The 15,518-nt window shown below is 40.7% G+C and overlaps 1 protein-coding gene across 1 annotated transcript in view; it reads left to right on the top strand.

Annotated features, from left to right (window-relative positions):
* RHOBTB3 (Rho related BTB domain containing 3) overlaps positions 1 to 15,518 on the top strand; it is a 51,905-nt gene that overhangs the window by 28,461 nt on the left and 7,926 nt on the right. The window contains exons 7-10 of the mRNA XM_006019703.3: positions 2,600 to 2,712; positions 5,701 to 5,821; positions 9,292 to 9,465; positions 13,645 to 13,811. Coding sequence (XP_006019765.1) covers positions 2,600 to 2,712; positions 5,701 to 5,821; positions 9,292 to 9,465; positions 13,645 to 13,811 — 575 coding nt within the window. The remainder of the gene's footprint in view (positions 1 to 2,599; positions 2,713 to 5,700; positions 5,822 to 9,291; positions 9,466 to 13,644; positions 13,812 to 15,518) is intronic.

The following is a 15,518-nucleotide window of genomic DNA, read 5'->3' as shown; positions in this document are numbered from 1 at the left end:
TGTTCCGGGACCGGCCACCGCTGCTCCAAGACCAGCTGCCACTTCCCTCCTCCCCACCATTACCGGTCCATGACCAGCCGCCACTTGGGTTTCAAAAATCCAGCATTTTCAAATATCCGGCAGGCGCTCAGTCCCAAGCATGCCAGATTTATGAGGTTATACTGTACTTCCAAAAGGAAGTACTAAAGCATAGCAATGTCACCATATGGCGATATGTAGACGCACCCAAAGAGAGTAATACTAATCTCTAGTTCCATGGCTTTGGACTACGTTGTACTTTGCTTCCCCAACTTTCCCCAACTGAGTTCCTACAACAGAGCTGCCAGCCATGTAAATTTGAACTTTGCTTTGTGTTCTTCTAAGACATGGGCGTCAGTAAGAGTGGCATTATGAGGTTTCATGTTGTTTCTCAGTGACATCCAGATCAAATCTGCTTTGTTCAGAATGTTCAAAGGTGCGTTTCCTAACTGCCAGCCTTGCACGCTCAGCTTTGTACCTGTGTCACAAGCAGAGTTCTTGTTGGCTTTAGCATCATCAATAATGAATACTCGGCAATTGGAATTTAAGCTTGTTCCACAACCAGGTGAATGCCGGTGTGGAAACTTCATCACCACGCAACTGCTTGCTGGGATTCAGGTCTGCATTTAAGATATTCTTTTCTGATATGTAAACCTGAGGAAATCTAGCTCAGTTTCCCACAAAAGTGGCCCTACAGTGCTTAAAAGAGTAAAAGGTACTAAAAGCTTATTTTCCTCAGAAAAATTAGCATAAATGATTATAACCATGGAGACATACAGAAGGCCATATCCCTTGAAGGTGTAATAGGGTGCTAATTTTAGTCATTTTTTTGGACTCTAACCACATTATGCTTTTTCTCTGTCTGGCAAGTGGGAAAACCTACTTAGCAAAACACCTGCTCACATAATTAGATACTAATTTGACTCCTTTTTTTTACTAGATCACTATTATTCCTAGGAGGTTAATACCAGTAGGCTAAGAGGAATCACATAGTTCACTTTCTGAAAGTAGGGTATCTGTAAAATGCCTAACTTTACATTCTGCTGTCAATGGAAAGGATTTTTTCTCTCAGATTAACAGGGATTATATAGGAAAATGATGAGCATTTAATTTTTTTTCCAGTGTTACTCTCTAAATTTTGATTAAAGATAAATGAATTAATAGATACTTTAACATATTTTCTTGACCTTTATCAAATTTTCACTAAGAAACATTTCATCTGTGATTTTTATTTTAACCTGACCTTTTTTATACTTACCACATATTTGTGTTGCAGAAATGTCTTTCTTTCTTTCTGTCCTTCTTCTTCTACTTGATCTTGCAGGAAACTTTGATAAATATTTGGAATACACTGTTATTTTCTTGGTAGCAAATTGAAATATCAAAAACAAGTTTGACTTCAATGCAGAATCAAAAGAATAAACTTGTTTTTGAAGGAAGGTCTATGAAGCACAAATACCTTCCACAGCAGATGGCAATAATTCAGAAAGCTTTTGAAGAAAATTTAACTTTCTTTTTAGCATTGGCTATTAGGTGAGAGAGAATAGGACAGCAAAAAAACAACTTCCTTTTTTATATTTTTAGTTACTTGCTTATCTGAGTGTTTAGCATTCTGAAACTTTAGTTAGATTAGTTCTGAAGTTTTCATACTTCTCTGTAGCGTTCACCAGATTTTAATATAAAAGTTGTCTCCTTTTCACTGTTGTGCAGACTACCTCCCTTCAAGCGACCAACAAGCAACACTACTATAAGTACTGACATTGTTTGGTATTAAGATGGTATTAAAAACTTCAATATGTTTTTAGTGCCTTCTAATGTAATATAGTTGTTAGAAGTAAGAAGAAAGGGGAAGGCAGTACTGTGCAATCAATCAGCCAATTCTTTGCAAGCCACCACTAGCCTATAAACAATAGAGAATGTATGGATGACCTAAAACATCAGGAAAAATACTGATAAGGAATATCTTAGTAACTCATTTTTGGGGGAAGTGGGTTTTTCCCCCAACTTTTGCCTTAATGCATAAGTTCCTTTGAATGGCTGATCCTTTATGCTTGAGTAATATAGAAGAATCAAAAAGGATAAATAACCGATATATTAAAGATCTGGTATATTACAAGAGCTGAATATACTTAAGTGCCTAAGCTTAAGAGCCTGTTTTCACACAGCCGTTTCTGATAAAAGATGTAAATGGCCTTGAGTATATTTAAGTACAGATAATTTTCAAAGCTGTCTAGGGAATTTAGTCACATTTTCCCATGAAATTTACAAGACTAAATCTCATGTAGCTTTGAAAATCTGAACCAAGATACGCTCTTCTGACCTTGTAGACTTCCACTGAAAATAAACCTCAGCATACAAGTTTGACAATTGAGAATCGTTCCTTGCACGTTTTCAGGCAGAAACTTGCTGAAAAAAATCTAGTGAACAAAAATGCTGAAACAATAATTTTTATAAAACCTACTGTTGGGTACAGACATTATCTTTTATCTGTCTGCAAAAGCTTTTGTACGTTTGTGTATACACGATAATAAGGGCCAGAGCACTATTCTATGCTATAAAGTATTTTTTGGTTTTGTCATAGGTGCTTTCCAATGGGAACTGTTGGAAGAAGAGATAAAAAAGAAATTAAAGGACTCTGGAGAAGTTGAGCAGGTGCTTGAGAAAGTTAAATGTATTCTGAAAACTCCAGGACGGGTGAATTGCATTTTTTTTTCCTTTGTAATCATTATAGTATTAGATATAGTGGGGCTCAGGAAAATAACTTGTCATTGTTGATTTGTCTTATTAATTGTTGTTCCGGAAGGATTCTGGTTTACCTATTTTTGTATTCTCTAATCAATGGGTATGTTTTTATTTGCTATAAATAGATGTGAAATAATAGACGCAGTTCAACTTTTTAACAGTACTAACAGTTATGTGCTCCACATGTAATAGTCATAGGGATGTAATAGCAATAGGGAAAACTTTGATTTCATGGGAAGGGAGGGTTAGAATTCAGAGAGACCTTGACAAATTGGAGGATTGGACCAAAAGAAATCTCATTAAGTTCAATAAGGACAAGTGCATAGTCCTGCAATTAGGACAGAACAATCCCATGCACCAGACAGGCTAGGGACGGATTGGTTAAGCAGCAGCTCTGCAGAAAAGGACCTGGGGGTGACAGTGGACAATAAGCTGAATATGAGCCAACAGTGTGTCCTTGTTGCAAAGAAGGCTGATGGCATATTTGGCTGCATTAGTAGGAGTGTTGCCAGCAGATCAAGGGAAGTGATTATTCCCCTCTATTCAGCAGTGGTGAGGCCACATCTGTAGTATTGCGTCCAGTTTTGGGCCCCCCACTACAGAAAGGATGTTGAAAAAATTAGAGAGAAACCAGTTGAGGGCAACAAAACTGGTTGGGGGCTGGGGCATGTGGCTTATGAGGAGAGGCTGAGGGAATTGGGCTTATTTAGTCTAGAGAAGAGAAGACTGAGAGGGGATTTAATAGCAGCCTTCAACTACTTGAAGGTGGGTTCCAAAGTGGATAGAGCTAGACTGTTCTCAGCGCTGGCTGATGACTGAAGAAGCAGCAATGGTCTTAAGTTGTAGCAAGGGAAGTTGAAGCTAGATACTAGGAAAAACATTCTCACTAGGAGGATAGTAAAACACTGGAATAGGTTACCTAGAGAGGTTGTGGAATCTCCATCCCTGGAAGTATTTAAGACCTGGCTAGAAAAAGCCTTGGCTGGGGTGATCTAGTTGGGGATGGTACTGCTTTGAGCAGGGGGGGTAAACTAGATGATCTCCTGAGGTCCTTCAACCCTAATTTTCTTTGATTCTATGACACAGTCAGATTTTTTTGCCTTTGCAACAGAGTTCACTGGATTTTGTTCAAGCACCAGCAGCCCTTTACATTTTCCAGGTTGTAGTCAGGCCTCTTACCTTTGCTGCCAGGCAGGTGAGAGGGTTGCCTGGAAGTCCCCCTACAGCCACAGGGACTGATTGTGGTCTGCCCCAAGTGTAGGGAGCTCTGTCACCCTTACTTCCTTACTAGGGCTATTTTGAACATTTGCACCTGTGGAGGGCACTTAAAGGAGCACATGGGCAGGCCTGGGGACAAAAAGCATCCTGGTCCCAGGGCTGCCTCTGCATGCATTAAAGTGCTTGATGCATGAACAGTCTGGGACCTAGGAAGTGGCTTCCCTTTCTCAGGCTGCTCACATCCTGGGAAGTTTACAGAGCATGCCTGTGCAACCCAAGACCCAGGCACACAGCTGGTGATCTGAGATTGGGGATCTGCTTCCTGGGTCCTGGGTTTCTTGTATGCTGGACACTTTAAAGGTCATGTGGGAAACTCTGGGACCAGGGAGCAGCTTTCTAGTTCCAGGGTGCTTGTGTGCCCTTCTGTCCTGCAACTGGGACAGATTGACAGGATTGTGTAGGGGGCAGCCTCTGAATTTGGGGAAGAAAGCACCTTACCTCCTCCCCCCACTCCCTGGTCTGGGACTGAACTGCCCTCTGCCTGGTTCTGGCAGTGAGCTGATCAGTGGGATGGGGCAAGTGGCAGACCCTAGGTAATTTGGAGTGTGGGCAACACATGATCAGCAAGATGCTGGTGGCAGCAAGGGCTGAGCGGGGGGTTTCTGCCCCACCATTCAGCCTCTGCTGCCACCACAGCTGCCCTGTCCCTGTTGCTGTCCAGTGTCCCCACACTCCCTGCATGCAAGCCTCTCTGATAGCTTGCTAATTACCTTGTCAGGGAGCAAGCTGCTCTCCCTCCGTCTTTTACAGTGGGTGGAGAAAGAACAGCGCACTGTGGAATAGTAGAGGATCTAAGTAACATGCCAGATTTTGAATTTAATTTGCAATATATATTGGCCACAAAGAAGTTTCACATTCAATGAGCAACTTCTCTGAGGCAGGTTCTCCCTTTTTATCATGTGACAAGTTGCATGGACATCTGGTGTGTTACCATTTGATGCATTACATTTGTGCTAGTCCTGCAGTAAATGTTTGCCAGGAGCCTAAGGGATTAATAGACATTTTGCTCTTAGCTTTTAAAAGTTTCTGCTCTCCCAATTGCATTACTATCACTCCCAAATTTTCCAGGATCACAAGTCAAGCCAAAAATTAATGAGATTCACTTAAGAACCGTAAGATTTAAAAAATATAACATTTAGCTTCTTTTCATTGGGAGGAAGATACAAGATGGTGAGGAGTGGTCTGATAGCAGCTTGATAGTTGGACATAACATGAGTTACAGGAGGGTGAAAAGGAGAGAGAACCTTCAAAAGTGAGCATGAGGGGTTCAAACTTTACACAGGAAGAGATTTGTATGGAAGATGATATAATCAAATTGGCAAAAAGGAGTATTATCATTTTTAATGTTGTAGAGAGGAGAGGCAGGGCAGTTGGATGGGAAGAATTCAGTGGAAGAGAACTCTGTCATGAATCAAGTTTAGTAGTGTGTGTTTAGAGGAAAGGGAAGATTTTAGAAGTATTACAGTAGAAGAAACCAAAAAATAAATATCAAAGATAACATCAGGGTTATAAACTTCAGAGACCTGGAGAATAAATTGAGTTGTCATTGGAGGTGAAAAAAGGCTTTTAGTAGGAAAGATGTGAATCTATTATTTAGTGCCATGATAAAAATAATCTGTGTGCAACATTTATACATGTCAATATCTTTTCTTCATTTTACAGGTAAATAATTCAAAAGATTGTAGAATTTATCAGACAAAAAGACCATTACAGATATGTAACACTTCTCTCAGGCTTTTCTTTAATACACCTGTTTTAGCAGATGTCCTCTTCAAAATACAAGGTAGAGTTTACCCCTTTTCCTTTGGTCTGTATCTTACATATAATGTGAAGCAGCTATGATTGGCATATATATGTCTTTCTTCTCTTCTGTGCTTGCAACTGATGACTGTAGTTTACAGCAGAAATCCTTATTAGTTTCTAAGAAGATAACCTCAAACTTTCTGCTATTAAATGTCAACATTTACTCCAGTGCTCAAATTCTTCCTGCCTAATCTTCTTTCAATCTGAGAAAGCCTCCAAAATTTATGTCTTTTGCAGATATTATTAGCATACTTCTTACAATTTGTGTCCTGATCATTAATGAAATTCTTACGTAGAAGCATCAGACCCCAGACCTTGGAGAAAGGCCATTAGTAGTCTCCCTCCATCTTCATAGAGCCTCTTTCAGAACAATCTGTTGTTCTCCCTTAATTTATATCACAATTCTTTTACTGTTCCTTATCTTTTCCACCTTAATTTATTATTTCTGATGTAGCACACCATATCAAATATTTTGATGAAGTGCAGACAGATTATATTTACCATATTTCTCTTCTTTAAAATCACCTATCTTTTCAAATTCCAGGGGCTTCATTGCACTTATTAAGTTCCAGCCTTTATTTTGTAAATGACATTATTTCTAGAGGATTTAAGAGATTTCACATGATTATTTCTGAAAATCGTAAATGGAGAACCTGGTCTGTACTATGGCAGAACTAAGTCTCATCCACTTAGTTGTTCTGCTTCCTAGAAATATCAGATCAGACATATTCTTGTCTACTTTTTCTGCAAAACAAGGTTATTCCTGTGATTTCCTTGTTGTAAATTACTGTGAATGCAGATGAATGATACTGTATTGAATTACATGATCACATTCTTTGCTCTACATGATGGTCTTGGAATTGGTTTTCTACAGTGACATCCTAGTTTTTCTTGATTTCCGCCCCCCTATCTTACGTAATGTCACGCAAGCAATTTAACCTAACATTTCAGAGCTGGCCACTCATTGTTATGGTCTTCACTTATATTTTTTATAACTTACGCCACCTTAAAATGATTAAAATGTTGCATATGTTTTTAGAAAAAAACAAATTGTAAAAGAAACAATAATTCAGTAGTTAAAATAATAAGAATTTTGACAATTAAGTACATAACTAAATTGAATTGCAGAGAGAGGGTTCATCCTTTGCCATGAACTTATGCTTTCAGAGACTTCTGATTTGGATGGAAGGTGGTGCAGACATGACTGGGTATCTTTTCTGTTTCTTTTCTCTGTAGAGCTTAAAAACATAGAGAGATACACCCACAATTCTGCAAGAAAACAGCTCTGTTATAGAGAGAATGACATTGCACACGCATACATTAAAATAGTGTCTGCTTATCTATTCTTTTTTTTTAACATACCTTAGTTCCCACACATTACAGTTACTACTCTTACAGGTAGATTTTGCTCCCTCTAAGTCCCATATGCCTCCACAAAATACAGTATACACACTGCATTCCTCACAATTACACTACAACACAAAACCTTCATTCCTCCTAAAAAACACCATCCATTGTACTTCATAGAAAATACTATATGGTAGATCATAATTCATTGGTGAACAGAGGGCTGTGTTGTGTTTTTTATGTTGATATACTTAGAGGTTTAACTGGCTTCTAGCAAAGAATTTATTTAGGGGCTAAGCTAAGTCTTGAAGATAAAAAGGTGTAAATTTATAAAAATACCTGTGAAGAGAGGCTCCATACTACATTCTTAGCCCTATTACTAGCTAGAACTTTAAAATATTTTAAATGTAAATTATGGTTGCTGAATTGATTGCTTGAGGTACAAACTAGCTCCCCAATTACCAGTTTTCCACTTGATGAAGTCCTGTTCTTGCTGAGGAAATGCTACACTGGGGAGATTCAGCCAATTTTTCAGTCCCTTCATACAACTGAAATAGCCCTGTACAATTTAATATACCAGTAATACAAGAGGCTATTTAAGCTTATATTTAAGTAGTTAATTGAAAAGGATGTTAATTGTTAACAGACAAGGATTGATTGTGCAATTATATAAAGCCCTTTATGGTGATTTGTAAGTACTTGTTGGCAACAGCCCAGGAAAGAACCGAAACACTGGATTTATCTTTTCAGTGCCTTTGAAGAATGTGTGTGTGCAAGAGTGTAGTGGAGTGCTTTGATCATTTTTTGAGAACTAACTATATTTAAAATAGTTCCATGGAAAAAATAATAGGTTAGTCCATGCTGCTGTAAGTCAGCATCGGATAAAATACTTATTTGAATACTAACAGTTTTCTGACTTGTCTGCTTCCATCCCACATGCGAAAAAAGTATCTTCCAAGTCTAGACAATGCTTTAATTATTTTGTGTTCAGCTTGAAGTACTCAGAGCCAAATGTGAAGAATTAATCCCTCAAAAATGGGTACAGAGGACAAGTGGAGTCTTTCTAGATATTGCCTTTAATATGAAGTAAAAACAAAAGGACCTTTGAAAATGAGGACAAAATATTAATGCAAAACTGGGTGATATAAACAGTTCAGATTTAATTTCCACTCTTGGAGCTGTCTTTGTGGGAAGTTGGTGAAACAATAACACCCACTGCATATTTCAAACAAAATATCACTTATGAATATATTGACATTTACTAAAAGCCATGGCCACCCGTTCCCAAAATGGTGGTTGTAAGGATAAAAGATACTGGTAGCTACTTATTTTCTTTAATGTAAGTTTCTTTTTAAATTACCAATGATACTTATGATTGCTTTATCATTCAGAATAATTAGAAAAGTTAAGACTTTTGGTCTTGATCCTAACACATGAGTGTATGTGCATTACTAGTTCCATTCTTTTTTGCAGGGTTTGGGTCCTAGGCCTAGATTCAGAAAGGCACCTAATCATAGCAATGCCGTGCATTGCATGCCTAAAACTTTGGGGTTTGTGCCCATAAATAGAATTAAAAAAACAATTTATACTTTTAAATACTGTAAGTGGGCTACTTTTATATCAGTGGTAACTTTACCACCTCGGCAGTGTTTCACCTTGGATGATCTGTTTCACTGTGGTTTTGAACATGATTTTTCAAATCTTTGTCAGACCACAATTGCTCCTGAAGTCCGAGAGTCTGCTTATGAATAAAACTTACTCACACCAATAAAGATTTGTTGATTGAGTCAGTATTCACATACAGAAACACCATGATCCAGATGTTGTAAATCGTAATTGCTCCATTGATGTCAGTGGAGTGGTGTCATTTTATCCCTCTGAGGATCTGATCTGAGGTGGTAAGCACTTCTTCAGCTTGAAAAATGATCAGTGTTGCAGGAGTCATTATTCATTGGGTGATTTTGATCCTTAAATGTATTTAGATTTTAAGATTATGATGCCAGGAACTATATTTATTTTTAAGACAAATATGACTGGGCATGCTATTTATGTTCACAAAATGAGAGAGAATTTTAAATTAATTTTTTGTTTTAAATTCTATAGGTGCTACTGTTCCAGCTCACAGAGCAGTCCTAGTGGCTCGCTGTGAGGTGATGGCAGCTATGTTTAATGGTAATTATATAGAAGCAAATAGTGTTCTGGTTCCAGTTTATGGGGTTTCCAAAGATACTTTCCTCTCCTTTCTGGAGTATCTGTATACCGACTCCTGTTGTCCAGGTAAGTAAATATAAAAATATACTAGTATCCTCAAACCCTTGCAGGTTTCTAGCAGATTGTCGCCAGAATCAGGGAGCAGAGGGAAATAAAACATCATTTAAAAAATTTCTTTGATTCAATAAACTCCTTAATGAAGAATTCACTTCTTACGTAGTAATTAACATCTGGGTGTTTTTTTCCAACTAAGGGTAAACAATATTCATGTGTAACATTTACTTGTAAATTAATTTTCAGGGGATATATTTTCAAGATAAAAAATTAAGTGAACCATGTCCACTGGCTCTTTTTCTTGTTGGTGTCATCCTCTTACGTCTTTGTGTCAAAATGGCAGTGTTGTAAATTTGGAAGAGTTATGTACTCTGAGATACTGTAGACTCATTAAAAATAATCTTATTGGTAGAAGGATTTTGGATTAAGGATTTGCATAGCCCGAATGTATTTCTTAGGCTAGGGATAGAGGTTATACATAAGCCGGTTTAAGTGATCAGAAACTGTTTTAAACCGATAACAGAATAGAAGTCCAGTGCACATAAACCAGTTTCAAAATGGCTGAAACTGGTTTAAGATAAATCTGATTAAATGTCGTATCAGACTTAACTGATTTGGATCAAACTGGTTTATGAAACTTCTGTCCTAGACTCCTTCTTGGTTCAAGTTAAATCACAGACAGTCCCAACATGCTTTCCAGCCCTGGGTTGAGCTGTGCTGTCTGCTCCAGCAGAGAAGCAGTATAGAGTGTGGGGGGGAGAGGCAGGAACTGCTCCCCCCCTCCCCCTGGCAAACCCCAGTTGGGGTCTAGGGCCAGGGGAGGGTTAAACACCCCTTTCCCCCCACAAACTTATTGTTGGCTGTGACTCTGGACTACAAGTCCCAGAAGCACCTGGGAGCAGCCCCTGCTTGTGCCTGGAAGCAGGAAGAGTCCTGCTACTGTGAGTCTAGACTACAAATCCCAGAGACCTCAGGGGACAGCAGGAAGAGGAAGTAAACACACAGCCCATGCTAGCTACATGCCAGACAGCTGTGCTTTAACCCCGCCCCCCACCCCCGGCTTCTGGCCTAAGCCACTGTAGGCATGTGACTGCATTTTTTTAATCAAAAGTAAATGTGTGTCCGTTTGTTTCTGTTTAAGCTCTGCAGCTTAGAGTAACCTGCAAAGACTGAATTGATTCAGCGTCAGGCTTTTTGACTGTCTGTACTTAGCCTTAGAAACACTCCTAGATGTAACTCTGTGGAACACAATGGAAAAAAAAAAATCTTATGATAGAAAACTTTTTTTTTTTTCTTAACATGTGCTAATGCATCATTTTTTGGCATAATTCCCATGAAACCTGTTGTAAAAGAGCCAGCATAAAATAAAAATGTACATAAAATATAAATATGTACCTAACTAAATTTTCATTTTTATCTTCTGCTTATGCAGTAATACACTAAAAATTAAATTTGAAATGTCATTTCTGGGAAATTTCATTTCCTTGAGTCTAGTTTCTAGATCAAAATACTAGTCTAGGTTATTATTTTGAAGTTTTGTTTCTTTTTCACATTGTTTGTCATATGTAATTTAACAGTAGATAACATTTTAAATTTTGAACAGTTTCTTAGTCATTGCTATTTATTAGGACAGGTAGAACAAAAGCAAGAGCCACTACCTTTCCCTCCCACCCCATACCTCCCCCTCTGCCCCTCAATTCTACATTTTGGGAAAGCAGCTTTTTCTTCAACTATGATGATATTCTGTAATAATAATTTTGATGTTTCTGTAAAGGTTATGCTATGATTATAGTCTTAATTGTCAGGAACCCTATTAAAGGTCAACCTTGAGGAGCAGTCACAGAATCATAGACAAGTAGGTTTAGAAGGTCATCTTGTCAAACCCCTTGCTCAAGGCAGGGTCATCCCTATCTAAGCCATACTATAGGATTATTTGTCTGACCTATTCTTAAAACTGTATGAGCAAGCCTCATCCATAACTACTAGGTACCATGCCTGAAAATATCAAAAACACCTAAGTTGCCACAGGCAAAGCTGGAAGACAGGGGCACTGGCAATGTCCTGTGTCACAGGGAGGAACAGAAGGGAGGTCCCCAAAAAGCCAGGGGGGAACCCAGGGGTCAGGAAACCCCAGAGAGGAATGGAAAAAAAGAAAAATACTTACAGCAGGACACGCAGCGGAGCCAGAAACAGAGGAGGGACCCGCGCGGCTCATTAGTCGTGCCTTTATTAGTCGCGGCTGATGCCAGCCGCAATTGCCGGCCATCAGAAATAAAGCAGGCTGCTGGCAGGAGCCCTGGGAGGAGATCAACGCTGGCGAGGGCACCGGAAGGAGAAGCTTTCCCCAAGCTCTTGCAGAGGAGAAAGGAGCTGGAAGGTGCTTCTCCCAGCAGGAGAGGAAGCTGCGGAGCCCACAGCAAGACAGACGCTGCTGGCCGCTGAGAAGGGAGCTGCGAGTCAGAGGCGGCTCCTCGAGGCTGGGCACCTGGACAGAAGGTCAGAGGTGATCAAGAAGATCCCAGTGCCAACAGCCGACAGAGAGAAGCGGGAGAGCCCAACACAGCCCCAGACATCCGACCAGGTGAGACCGTTGAGGGCCCTGGGAGAACCGATGAGGCACACCAAGAGGGAGCCAGGAGTAAAGAGCAGCAGGAAGGGCTGTGAAGCATGGCCCTCTGGGGCAACAAGTTAGGGAAAACGCCCGCCGGAGGAGCACAGCGGGTCCAACGAAACAAAAGCCTGGGTGACGAGGGAGAAGGAGAGTGGGGAAGCCCACAAGCTATTACGGCCACATCCACGGCCAAACTCGGTCCACTAGGATATAAAGGCGGGCCTTAGTCATAAGGCCCAGGGAGCCAGGGAAGAGGGGCGGTGGGGCCTCTTTAGAGTATTTCTGTGACTTTTTGTTGTTGTTGTTTGTATTTTTCATTTCCCACGGTTGGAGGGGTTGAAGTATAAGGCTTGGGGAGCCGGATAGGTGTTTAAGCCTCTAGGTGGCTGGCAGCCTCAGGGAAAAGAAAGTGGCCTCGGGGCACTGATACGATATTGCAGGCTGGTAACACGTAGGCTGAGGGGCCTGTCATAACAAACATAGTCAGTGGCCCAACGGTCGGGAATCTGGCCAAGAGGACATACGTGACCCTCCAAGGCTGGGTGTAAGGGCGAGATAGAGGGGAGGAGGAGCCTCGCAGAAGAACTACAGACAGACATCCCACCGTCGAGGGACTCCCCACTGGTTGGACCCTCCACTAGATCAAGATTCAAAGTCGTGGCAGGCGAGATTGGGAAAGACTGCACTGGAGGATAATATCTACTTGATGGAACATCAGGGATGGAAGGACGAACACCACCGAACATCCAGGCCCAAGTGGCACGTGACCGGATGTTTGAGGCCAGGCGGGCATATCCTGTTACTATTTTTATGCTTTTGTTTGACGGGAAAAAATTGTTTGCAAGGGGAAAAAATTGCTAACTTTTACTTAGAACAATATAATATATTTTTATATTTGATAACAAGAATAGGTTTTGGTTAACGTTATCTTAGCCTTACTAGCTATCATGTTATTTAATAAAAGTTAAATTAGAAAATTGAATATTACTATTTAAATATTACTGGTGGCTCTATTTGAGTTGAAATGAATGAAAGTCTGTTCTTTAAGTTACTCTATGCCACTGCACTACTTTTTTTTTTCTTTTTAGAACTTTGCTTTTTCATTTTCTTCTGCACCTGCTTAAGTGGTATTCTTCTGCCGTATTTCATTGTTTGAAAAAAATAAACAGACCTTTTGTTAGGCCTTTTCAAAAAGTACTATACTTTTCACAATTTTTTAAAAACAATACATCTACATAGTAAAGTACGATTATATGGAAGACTAGAATCTGACTACTGAAGATTGCTCACTTGCGTAATTGGCCTAGGATCTCCAATATTTGACATAGGATTTACAATATAAGGAATCTTGAATTATGATTAATTACTTTTTACCTTCTAAAATGTAGTTAGATAGGTTTACTTTTTGAAATTCAATATTTTTAATGTTAGAGTGCAGATGTCATTCAAAACAGACATGAAAAAATTGTGAGGAACATTTTGATTTTTGTATAAATTCCAAAGCAAATTCAAGGGTAAAAATGGCTTTGAGCCTACCATACAGCCTTCATGAAACAAAACTTATCTTTTTTTTTTTTCAGCCAGCATTTTGCAAGCCATGTCTCTCTTGATTTGTGCTGAGATGTACCAGGTATCACGACTCCAGCATATTTGTGAGCTGTATATCATCACGCAACTGCAGAGTATGCCTACTAGGGAATTGGCATCTACAAGTCTGAGTGTTGTTGGCTTGCTCAGAAAAGCCAAGGTACATATTGTCTGTATATGAATATAGAATATTTAATGAGAGTGTGCTGCTGTTATAATGTATAAGGAGTAATGTATTTTTAAAAATATTGTGATGATTTTTTTATAGGGTAGGACAGTGTCTGTTAATCAGAGATTCCTGATAGCACAGGAATAGACAAAGTGCAGCCAAACTTAGACTGCCCCCACCTCCGTTTTGAAGCATGGGGATGCTGAATACATGCAACTTGGAGTCTGCTGGAGTGTGCTGATTAGCAGGTTCCAGCAGACTCAATTCATTGAGTCTGTTCTGATGCATGCTAATTAGCATGCATTGGAGCAGACATCCAGCACGTTTATAGGTGCCCTCAGGTTAGTATCTTCCTCTGCAGGAGTAGATTCAAACCCATATTTCCTGCCTTCCAGCTTAGGCTACCCAGGTGAGAGTACACTCTCTATCCTTCCAGTTGATACTGTATGACGATGCAAAAAAAAGTCAAGATTGATTGAGCCTAGAAGAGGGTACGTTAGTTGCCATGACCTTACTAGTCCTACAGGAAGGTGCTTACATGGCACAGGGAAACATGGTTTCCATCCATGTTATGTGCTTCCTGGACTGCTTATTTGTTTATATATAGTTTCATAGTTAGTAGGGTCGGAAGGTACCTGAGCAGATCATCAAGTCCGACCCCCTGCCATAGGCAGGAAAGAATGTTGGGGTCAGATGACCCCAGCAAGGTGTCTGTCTAGCCTCCTCTTAAAGACCTCCAGGGTAGGAGCGAGGACCACTTCCCTTGGAAGCTGGTTCCAGATCCTAGCTGCCCTGTGAAGTAGTGCCTCCTGATATCCAGCCTGAATCTGCTCTCTGTCAGCTTATGGCCATTGTTCCTTGTTACTCCCAGTAGTGCTCGGGGGAACAAGGACTCTCCCATTGCCTGCTGGTCTCCCTTGGCCAGTTTATTAGACGGGCACCAGATCCCCTCTCAGCCTCCTCTTGTGAAGGCTGAACAGGTTCAGATCCGGTAGCCTATCCTCATAGGACCTGCCCTGCTGCCCCCTGATCATGCGAGTGGCCCTCCTCTGGACCCTCTCGATGTTGTCCACATCCCTCCTGAAGTGCGGCGCCCGGAACTGGACACAGTACTCCAACTGGGGCCTGACCAAGGTCACATAGAGGGGGAGGATCACCTCCTTGGACCTGCTTGTGATGCACCTGCTAGTGCATGACAAGGTGCGGTTAGCCTTCCTGACCGCGTCCCCACATTGGCAGTCCATGTTCATCTTTGAGTCCAAGATCCTTTTCTGCCTCTGCTGGTGAGAGGGGAGTTCTTCCTCCCTAGGTGCAGCACCTTGCACTTGTCAGTTTTGAAACCCATCCTATTCTTATCTGCCCACCTCTGTAACCTGTCCAGATCTGATTGCAGCTTGTCCCTCCCCTCTAGCGTGCCCACCTCCCCCCACATCTTAGTGTCATCTGCGAGTTTGAACAAGGTGCTATTCACCCCCTCATCCAAGTCGCTGATGAAGATGTTGAACAGTGCGGGCCCGAGGACCGAGCCCTGCAGAACCTCACTACTCACATCCTTCCAGGTCAAAAAAGACCCATCCACCACCACTCTGGGTACAGCCCTCCAGCCAATTGGCAACCCACCTGACTGTGTAGGCATCGATGCCACAGTTGCCTAATTTTTTAATGAGAATGGGGTGAGAGATAGTGTCGAAGGCCTTC

The sequence above is a fragment of the Alligator sinensis genome, unplaced genomic scaffold, assembly GCF_000455745.1.
Source record: "Alligator sinensis unplaced genomic scaffold, ASM45574v1 scaffold223_1, whole genome shotgun sequence".
NCBI lineage: Eukaryota > Metazoa > Chordata > Crocodylia > Alligatoridae > Alligator > Alligator sinensis.
Note: the sequence above shows the minus strand (reverse complement) of the source record. Positions and strands in the feature narration are given on the sequence as shown.